This window comes from Elephantulus edwardii, unplaced genomic scaffold (genome assembly GCF_000299155.1).
Source record: "Elephantulus edwardii isolate Elephantulus edwardi_28Jun2011 unplaced genomic scaffold, EleEdw1.0 scaffold00043, whole genome shotgun sequence".
NCBI lineage: Eukaryota > Metazoa > Chordata > Mammalia > Macroscelidea > Macroscelididae > Elephantulus > Elephantulus edwardii.
The window spans coordinates 6,347,886-6,358,791 of NW_006399793.1; the positions used below are offsets into that span (position 1 = coordinate 6,347,886).

Consider the following 10,906-nt stretch of genomic DNA (forward strand, 5'->3'; position numbering starts at 1 on the left):
GCGCAGGATAGAGCAGGGTTTAGAGCTGTTGTGCATAGGGTCGCTATGAGTCGGAAACGACTCGATGGCACATAACAACAACAACAACAACATTTAAGTCTATTGCAGGCTCTATTGTTGTGTATGATCCAGTCAGAACTAATCTATAGCTTATCCATCAGCAGATTTTCAGAGACAGTAAATCACATGGGAAGAGACTGTCCACCATTCTTTTGTGGAACAACTGGTGGATGAAAATCATGTGCTTTTGGGTTGGAAGCACAACTCCTTACCCCTAGCCCACCAGAGCTGGGTAGCAGGAAATTCTCATGCCTTGAATATTTCAGTCCTATATAGAGGAAAAACAGAAGAGTGGAGTTAAACTAATTTATCAGTCAAGGATTCTGGTAGAGAGAAAAAAAATGTGGAGCCCTTTCCCACTGCTTCCATCCCTACCCTTGCTCTTCTGTATTGGCAAATATGTGATAAAAAAACCTTTGTGGTATAAAACGTATCTCAGGTGAAGGTACAGCCGCTTTCTCATGTTTCTTATCTATTTCTAATGTACTCTATACCTCTATAATGTCATTTATTTTTTTCACTGTTTTATTAGATCTTTACAATCCTCTAAAATGTGGCATCTTTTATAGATGAGAAAGCTAAGTTATGGAGAGGTGTAGCGGCTTTCTGAAGGTTTTACAGCTGGTCTATTTTATAGCCAGGGCTGAAGTAGAGTTGTCTAGGGTTCTTCTCACAATTTCAGTGATGAGTGTGCAGGTTTGAGAGAGGTAAATATGGTGGAGATATGAAAGTATAGATGGAAACAATGTATTTCTCCAAATTTTAAGTTGTTATGCATGTTAAAGTGAATTTTATAGCGCTACATACATAAATGTGCATACATGTATTAAATATATTTAAGTAGAAAAATGAATAATGAATATTTATATAAATAAATTAATTACATTGTTGTAAACAAGTGAACATTTAAAAATTAATTTTTTTATGTTGGCAGATATTTGAAATCCCAATTAAAACTCACTCAGAATATCTCCTGAAAGTGGAAGTGAAGTTTCAGCTAATTGGTGACTTGACTAATGCTTTGTTGTTGTTGTTGTTATGTGCTCTCTTATCAGAGACAACTTGTAGCTGACCCTTAGTGGGTTTTCAGAGGTTGTAAATTACATAGGGGGAGATACTTACATCGTCAAAAATAGCCCATTTTCTATGGTAGGGTGCATGCCATTGTGTGACTAGTACTGCATTTTCCTTCTTGCTTGCTATATTTTAAGAACTTTCAATTTTCTCATTGTGTCATTGTGTGTTGTGTGGGTTGTCTCTTTGTGTGTCTCCTTTTGAAGTGGCTGAACTCTTTGGGGTTGATGGCAGTGGGAGTGGTGATGGGGACATGGAATTCTTCCTTCCAACTATTCACAAACGTGGTAAGCAGCTGTTCCAAGGCCCTATAAAGTTACAAGTTGGTTTTTTTTTCCCACCTTTGAGACAATACTAATAATTTATTAACATATAGCATATATAGGTCTTTTACATGTTTTATCTCACTTATGATTAAAATTACTTTGTAAATTACCACTCAAGCCGTTTGATTTCTTTCTCTTGAGTCAGAACTGACTCATAGCTGACTCACCTTAGGGTTTCCAAGATGTACATCACACAGCTTATCTTCCTCCCTTGAAGCTCATGATGGACTTAAAGTGCCATAGAGCGTGGCTTTTATGTCAACAGTATAGGTTCCTATGGACTGTGAACCCTAGGATAGAACTCTCTAAAGTACCACTTCCTCCTTGTTATAATAATTCAGAAAGGTATCAAGTTAGAACCCAGCCTCCCCTTCTTCTGCTGTTTAGACCTTTTCCTTCCATGAAACCTGAAGCAATTTCTGATCCCAATGTTAATTGAAAGGGAAAATTATTCACACTCTTACTCTGATATAAGATTGACTTAGTTTTCTAGAATTAGTAAAATTTGATTTTTAAATGCCATTGATGCTTTATTTAGGCCAAGAATTATTTACATTTTACTTGAGTATCACTTGTAAAAATAGATTTTGACAAATATTTTGCATAACTTGGAGTGCCTGGCACTTTCCTTATAAATGCATCAAAGTTATTTTCTACACAAAAGAACCGTAAGTAGTTACATGTAATATTTAATACAAATTAGTGAAGGAAATTGAGGATAAAATAGAGTTGCTAACTGATGGACTGGAATATTGACTAGAGGAGGAATTGTGAAGTCAGTTTATATGTAAACATAATTCAGCTTTGTACCCAAAATATTTTTCCATTATTGAGAGAGAATACATAGAATACTTGGTTCTTCTTGTAGGACTCTAATGAACCTCAAATGCTTCTTTTTCCCAGCATGAAATTTTATTTTTTAGTGTTAGGAATAATATTTTTTTTAATAAATTTTAAAGATAATTTACAGAGATTTCAGATTTCCATTCATTCATTGTTACACTTTTATCCCTGCCCAGCCCTCCCCCAAGTTCGCTCTTCTCTTTGAAAAGTAAAAGAAAAATTCCTTCATTGGTATACAATCCCCTCGTCCCCTGCCCCTAGTATACTCCACTATGTAACCTTCAGTCTGGACTCTGTGATCCTGACTTCCATCAATGTCTCATGTGACTTCAGAACTTAATTACTTTTAGAAGTGTCAGTTTCTTACTTGTATATGTAAATTAAACTTAAATTTGAGTATATTTTTTGAAAAATATTATTTACTTGAAGCTTGATATCTTTTTATTTAGTTACAGGTTTGTTTAGCACTAAGAGTAAGTAGATTTATAATTCTGTAAAATGGATTTGGAGTTACAGAGAAACTATTAATTCATGCATATGCGAATCATTTTGGCTCATGTTCTTTCCAGGTCAGCAAAGGTCATGGGAGACCTTCCTCATATAGTCTTTGTTGAAGATTTTCTATTTAATAGTAAACAAGAAAGAAAAACAAATTTTCCTGATTCATTTCCTGTTGTGTACCTAGACTAGTCTATCACAGTGGTGCCAACGTAGACAGAGGTCATGAAAGTGTGAATATGTGTGGCAACTATTTAAGCCTGCCTTCTTTCTAAAACCAATTAGGACTTGCTCACTTATTAAAATGATTTTTTTTAAAAAGTTGTTTTCTGGATTTTCCTTTGGCTTGTATATTACTGATTAGTATTTTCTTGCTGCTTATTGGCATTTATTCATGCAGCCAGTCTAGGAGTGGCTTCTCACATACTAGTGACCATAGCTGCCTCTGACCATGCTCATGGTGTATTTGAATTTAGCCCTGAGTCACTGTTTGTCAGTGGAACAGAACCAGAAGATGGGTGCAGCACTGTTATTTTAAATGTAAGTACAATTTCCTTCTGCATTTTCAGGAAACTTTATGTTCTTAACATTTGTTTTATTATATATTATGAAAATATTTTCAACTTTTCTTCTCTATGTAGGTGGTAGAGAATAAGTGTAGTCGTGCAGATACAAACAATATATTAACTTTATAATTTAATTGTGATTTGGCCTTTGTTTTGTGCTTTATTTTGCATATATATTTATCTTACTCTTTGGAGGATTCCTGCCTCTTAAAACTACAATGACACTGGAGCAGAACCTTAACAGTACAATCCCAATGTCTAACTACTGGAAACACTTTTTTTAGTCTCTATAACCAGTTTTATTACATTACAATAATTAAGAGCATACAGTTCATGACAAAATTATTACAAATTTCAGATCACTCCACAGCACATAGCCCTATAAACATTTATGGAAGCATTTATTTTTAGCTCATGGCAATGTAAAACATGGTCATTATAACCACCAAGCTATTAAGTATCCAAAGGATATATTTCAACAGTTACTTCTACCCTCACAGAGTGTGAAAAACTGTGATGTGGCTCTTACAGCTTCTTTCTGGAAATAATTCATATCAGTTACATTGCTTTTCTTTGGCTAGATCAAGTGATATGTCCGTGCTTGGGGGTGAAAAGTATAATCATCTTCTTTTTTGTATCCCAGAAGTAAATGAAAATCTAGGGTAGATTTCTATAGAAATAATAATAACAAAAACTTCTCTGTGTGTGTTATGTGTTTTATATATAGTGACTCTATATAGTGATTCTATATAGTGATTAAACAGAAGTCTATTCCTAAATGAATCATATTTCAGATTTCATACAATTAAAGATGAAGAATCACACAAAGAACCCTTTAGGGTACTTTTGGTAGATTTTCAATAAGGCACTGATTTTACAAAGAATAATGATTCAACGTGATGAAAACAGGAGACTTAAAGGAAAGGGCTAACTATTATTAAATTTCGATGGCTAATTTAATTATGAGTTAATATTCATATGACAAATATATGTAAAATTAATTTTAATTAGAACTTACTTGGAAAAAGTTTTTTTTTCTTAACATATTAGTTGCAAAGCAGTTTTTTCCTTCTTTACTATATTTATTATATCTTGAATCCAATAAGTTTTTAAGTGATTTTTTTGTTTTGTATTGGATATAAAAGGAAATGAAAAATATTTTATACCTGACTTTTCAGGAAAATATAATGTGTTCATTTCTTGCAATGAGGTGTATACCTTATTTCCAATGAATGTAAAAATTTCTGTGACCATAATAAAGTCTAATTGTTAATTCTATAGGCTGTTAGTTCATAGGGTCGCTATGAGTCATCTATGACTCGACGGCACCAAACAACAACAACAATATTAGAACTGCAGGAAAAACAGAGCTATTCTTTCACTAGACCCTGAAAATGCTCAATTTCTAATTTCAATGATAACTTATTAAATACCTTTAGTCTTGAGAACTACACATGCAAAATAAGGTAATATGCAATGTTAATGTCATACGTATTAGAAATAATGTTAAAAATTTATTTTACGTCTGAGTCAATTACTTAACCTGTCTTTTACTATTGAATATTTTCTAGGTTATCAGAAGTCATGGGACTTTGTCTCAAGTGACTTTGCATTGGAACGTAGACTCTGATCCCGATGGTGATCTTGCTTTCACTTCTGGCAACATCACATTTGAGATTGGACAGAAGACTGCCAATATCACACTGGAAATATTACCTGACGAAGATCCCGAGCTGGATAAGACATTCTCTGTGTCAATCCTTGGTGTCTCCAGTGGCTCTCTCGGAGTTTACACTAATGCAACATTGACAGTATTGGCAAGTGATGATCCTTATGGAATATTCATCTTTTCTGAGAAAAATAGACCTATTGAAGTTGAAGAGGCAACTCAGAACATCACATTATCAATAATAAGGTTGAAAGGTCTCATGGGAAAAGTCATCATTATGTATGAAACAATGGATGATATGGAAAACCCACCTTATTTTCCACATAATTTAGCTAGAGCAACTCAAGGGAGAGATTATATTCCAGCTTCTGGGGTTGTTATTTTCACAGCTAACCAGAGTGAAGCAACAATAGCGATTTCAATTTTGGATGATGATGAACCAGAAAGATCAGAATCTGTGTTTATTGAACTACTAAACTCTACTTTATTAGAGAAAATACAAGATCGTCCAAGTAAGTGCCCGTCAGTGTGATTTTAATATTATTATTAGCTATAAGAATGTTGACAATAAATTTAGAAGTGTCTAAATATTAAATTTTAGGAATTGTGTATTTACAAATAGCACAGATTTCTAGCTTGTAAAACTAGGAATAGTTCTGTTTTATCCTACTGGATCTTGTGAGCCAAAATCTCAGTAGCAGTGAGTTTGCTTTTGGTTTAAAATGATAGCAATCATGTTTTAATGTATTTGCTCTCCTCCTGAATACCTTTTTGATGGTGTTCACTATCATGTCATTTGCCTTTTTTTGATAGAATTATTTGCATTTTTGTTATTAAGCTGTTGAAATGTTGTATATAGTATAGAGATTAGGGCTTTATCAGACATGTAGTTTCTAATGAGTTTTTTCCTGGTCTGTTCATTCCTTTTTGGTCCTTAGATAAAGAGTTTAATTTTGAACTTGATTTTAGAAGATCCCAGTTACCAGATCTTCAGTTATTGTTGCATTATTTTTTTGAGAATAAGTTTCCCTAAATATTTTTGAAATAATAAAGAACTAGAAAAATATTATGATCTCATTTGGTTGATGAAAGCTATCTGCTGCTTCTTTATGACTTGTGGCTATTTCCTGTATCTTTGATGTTTTCGCTTTTAACTCTTCTTTCTTTCAGTTCCAAATTCTCCACGCCTGGGACTGAAGGCAGAAACAATTGCTCATCTGATTATTACTGCCAATGACGATGCTTTTGGAATACTTCAACTTTCAGCACCAGTTGTTCGAGTGGCAGAAAATCACGTTGGACCCATTATCAATGTGACCAGAACAGGAGGCGCATTTGCAGATGTTTCTGTGAAGTTTAAAGCTGTACCAATAACTGCAATTGCTGGTAAGAAAAAGATACTGAAAGAGAAAAGCAAATTGTGTTAGAAGGATAGTGTCTTCTTGATAGCAGTTTTGCAAAGCTGCTTTTAGAAAAAATAAACTAGAAAACAAATGCATTAATTCCCGCATCTTTTGAAAGCACAAAATCTAAAATTATGCCATGTATTTTGACACTGCATTTTTATTGTAGAATGTATGGAACAGGTTTGGTGGTATTTTAATAATTGGAAAGGTGTGATGACCAAAATGTGTCCAAACCAATGAAAAGTAAACAAAGGAATAGCTTTTTAGATTCTTTCTGTGATTACTGAAGCTTTTCAAAAGGAATTCATGTGCAAAGGACTACTTGGGAATATAGGGGTAAACTAGCAGCCTGTGAGTTAATTGCTGGGCAGCAGACTTGTCTCTGGGCTTACTCATCTTGCTTGCTGACTTATGGGAAATATGCAAGAGACCATGTTTAGCATTAACTGTACTATGCTTAGGAAAAAGGATGTCACTATCAAATGTAAACGTTAGAAATCACCTTTTTTGGTGGTGCAGTTATTGCATTTAGAAGGAGATTATGTAATAGTTATTTCTTCAGAGTATTCTCATTGCTTACTCACAGAAATGTGAATGTGAATGGATGCCTGACTATTTGAAATAAATCACCTGAACATGATAATTTCGTAAAAAGACTGGAGTTATCTGGTCTCATCATGGAGAAACCTTATGCACATTTATGAGTGGGCAGCCTTAACAAACTGACTAATTGGTTGTGTTCTGAGATGTTAACTTCCAGTGTCTGTTGAGTAATGTTCTGTGGAATATCCCTCTTTTCTCCACCTGGTGCTGTTTGGCCAGGTTAAAAAAAAAGGTTCCATTTTTCTAATACATATATTGGAAGCAGGAGTGGCATCCACTTCCGAGATAGCTTGCCTCAAGAAACACTATGAACTTAGAGAAGCGATGAATGTTGTATGTGTTCAGGACTTTCATTCATAGGATAGCTATGAATCATCTACGACTTGACAGTACTTAACAACAACAACAACATCAACGTGTGTGTGTGTGTGTGTGTGTGTGTGTGTGTGTGTGTGTCCGTATTGATATATGCCAAGAGTTGTAGAGGGGCTTCAGGCATTTTGTTCATAGGGTCACTATGAGTTGCGCTCAATTTGAAGGCAATCAACAACAATATAGAGCTAGCTAGCTAGCTAGATGATAGAGATATAGATGGTATAGACATAGATTATATTTAGATAGATATAGATATGTTGTTGTTATGTGCCATTGAGTCACTTGCGACTCATAGTGAACCTATATACAACAGCTCTAAACTCTGCTCTGTCCTGTGCCAATCTCATTGTCTCCAACACATTCATCCCAATTGCCCCAGTCACCGAATCAATCCATTTCCCAGAGTGCCTTTCCCTCCTGCGTCTGCCCTCCACCCTCCCAAGCATGATATCCTTCTCCGAGGACCAGTCTCTCCTTACAATATGACCAAAGTATGTCAGACGAAGCCTCAGAATCCTTCCTCCAAGGAGCAGCCCGGTTTAACCCTCTCCTGGATGAATCTGTTTGTTCTCTTAGCTGTCCATGGCACCTTCAGCACTTTTCTGCAACACCAAAGTTCAAAAGCATCAATTCTCCTATCCTCCTGGTCATTGTCCAGCTCTCTGATGCATAACAAGTGACTGTAAAGACCACGGCCTGTACCGGTCACACCTTAGTCTCCAGAGATACACCGTTGCTCTTCAGTACTTTAGAGAGGTCCCTAAAAGCAGATTTTCCCATTGCAATACGTCTTTTAATTTCCTGGCTACTGGTACCAAGAATGTTGACTGTGGAGCTGAGCAAACTAAAGCTGTGAACAATCTCAATCTCTTCACCATCCATCCTGATGTTGCCAATTGATCCAGTGGTGAGAATCTTTGTCTTCTTGACATTGAGCCTCAATCCGTATTGAAGGCTGCAGTCCCTGACCCTCAGCAGCAAGTGCTTCAGGTCCTCCTCAGTTTCAGCAAGCAGGGTTGTGTCATCTGCATAACACAGATTGTTGATAGATCTTCGACCAATCCTGATGCCACATTTCTCCTCAGAGAGCCCAGCGTCTCAGATGATCTGTTCTGCATACAGGTTGAAAAGATATGGAGACAAGACACATCCCTGGTGTACGCCCTTCCCAGCTTTGAACCATGCAGTGTTTTCTTGCTCTGTTCAGATGACTGCCTCTTGGTTCAGTGTAAGTTTTGCATTAGCGTGATCAAGTGTTCTGGGATTCCCATTCTTCTCAGAGTCTGCCACGTTTGTTATGGTCCACACAGTCAAACGCTTTTGCATAATCAATGAAGCACAGGTAGACATTCCTCTGTACACCCTGCTTTCAGCAAAGATCCATCTAACATTAGCTACAATATCCCCAGTATCGCGACCCCTTCTAAAACCAGCCTGGACTTCTGGCAGTTCTCTGCTGATGTGCTGTTCCAGTCATTTTTGGATGATCTTCAGCAGAATCTTGCTTGCCTGTGAAATCAACGCGATTGTTCTATAGTTTCCACACTCTGTTGGATCACCCTTCTTTGGAATGGGAACAAATATAGATCTCTTCCAGTCAGTTGGCCAAGTGGTTGTTCTCCAGATTTCTTCACACAACTTGGTGAGCACGTCTAGGGCAGCATCTGTTAGCTGAAATATGTCAGTTGGTATACTATCTATTCCTGGGGCCTTATCTTTGTTGTTTCCTTCAAAGCAGCTAGAACATCTTCCTTCATCACCATAGGCTCTTGCTCATATGTTTCATTAAATGTTTCTGTATCTGCCAATTCCTTTTGATACAATGACTCACTATATTCTTTCCATCTTCTTTTGATATTTCCTGGGTCATTTAATAATCTGCCTAAAGCATCCTTGATTACAGCAACTTTAGGTTTGAATTTGTTCTTCAGTTACTTGAGCTTAAGAAATGCTGAGCTAGTTTGACCCTTTTGGTTTTCTGACTCCAGCTCCTTGCGCATTTCATTGTAATATTTTACTTTGTCATCAGTGCTGCCTTTTGAAATCTTCTATTCAACTCTTTAGTATCTTTAATTCTTTCTTGTGCTTTGGCTTCTCTGATCTCCAGTGCAATATTCAGAGTTTCTTCTGACATCCATTTTGGTCTTTTCTTAGATATAGATATATATTGATACAAATAGATATTTAAGGAGGGAAACAGATATAGATAGAGATATAGATAGTGGCCTAGTAGCAAGAAGCTGTGCTGCAAACCTGAAGGCATGCAGTTCAAAGCCACCAGCTGCTCCACAGGAGAAGGATGGGCAATCTCCTCCCATGCGATTAACTGCCTCTGAAAACCTGCTGGAGGGTCAGCTGTGGGTCGAGTGTCAGTTCATTGGTGCCCAATAATCCACTTCCTAAATAACATGCCTTTGGAAACTCTATGAACTTTGATTAGTATACACACACACACACACACACACACATGTTTATATATATACACATATATACAATTTCCACATGCTTTCACTAGTAATTTTAGCTTTTGTAGTTCATCTTAACAGTAAGATTGGAATTCTTGTTCAATTCTTTGTTCTGAAAGGATTATACATACTCTTTATGATTTATTTTCTAGAGCAAAGACCATCTTAGGTTGATGGATAACTCTCTATCTCTTTGTGTATAAATAAACAGAAATAAACATAAAGTAAACAGAAAAACTTAAGGGAACAACTTTTGGGAAGTAAAAGAATGAACTTGAAAATTCTTAATTATTTTACGATTTTTATGATATTATCCAATCCAGTGTTCTGGTGAGAAACATAATATATTTTTACTTATAATAGGTATACTCAAGAACCTTAAAAAAAGTCTTTTTAGACATGCCCATGATATATGGAAGCAGACATGGTAATAACACTGTATCGTGGCATGGAGGAGGAATAGTGGAAATGTATCCACATTTACAATACTCTTCTTACCAAAGCCATTTATGGAAAATAGGAACTGCATTGGAACATGTATCTCTAATTGGAAATGATCATATTGTTAATATTTCTATCCTTAAGCTTAAAAGATTACAATGTTCAAAATTATTTGTTATATATTTGTTTGAATTTTTGTGTCTTTTAACAACTGGGATCTACAGGGAAGAGAAAAGACCAGAGAATGGCCAAAATTATTGGGACAGCTATTGCTGCCAGTTTAGGGCCTGTGTTAGGAAAAGGAAGTCTTACTCATAAACAGTGCCACCCAAAGGTAATAAAGAAGGTGAGAATTGCTTCCACTGTGGAAAATTGGGCCACTTCAGTAGACAGTGTCACAGACGAGAGCCACAGATAGTCAAGGGAGAAGAGAGGAAGCTCCCACTCACTTGCTTTAAGTGTGGCTCTGAAGGACATTTGGCCAAGGGTGGCGGCGCATATCAGGTCCTCGTGGCTGACAGGACTGACAGGCCCCAGCTCCCAGCTGGAAACAAAGGAGGACACTACAACAATTTAGATC

The 10,906-nt window shown here is 36.2% G+C and overlaps 1 protein-coding gene across 1 annotated transcript in view; it reads left to right on the forward strand.

Annotated features, from left to right (window-relative positions):
- Nucleotides 1-10,906, forward strand: part of GPR98 (G protein-coupled receptor 98) — a 1,036,968-nt gene that overhangs the window by 203,616 nt on the left and 822,446 nt on the right. The window contains exons 24-27 of the mRNA XM_006885387.1: nucleotides 1,341-1,421; nucleotides 3,202-3,341; nucleotides 4,939-5,548; nucleotides 6,207-6,422. Coding sequence (XP_006885449.1) covers nucleotides 1,341-1,421; nucleotides 3,202-3,341; nucleotides 4,939-5,548; nucleotides 6,207-6,422 — 1,047 coding nt within the window. The remainder of the gene's footprint in view (nucleotides 1-1,340; nucleotides 1,422-3,201; nucleotides 3,342-4,938; nucleotides 5,549-6,206; nucleotides 6,423-10,906) is intronic.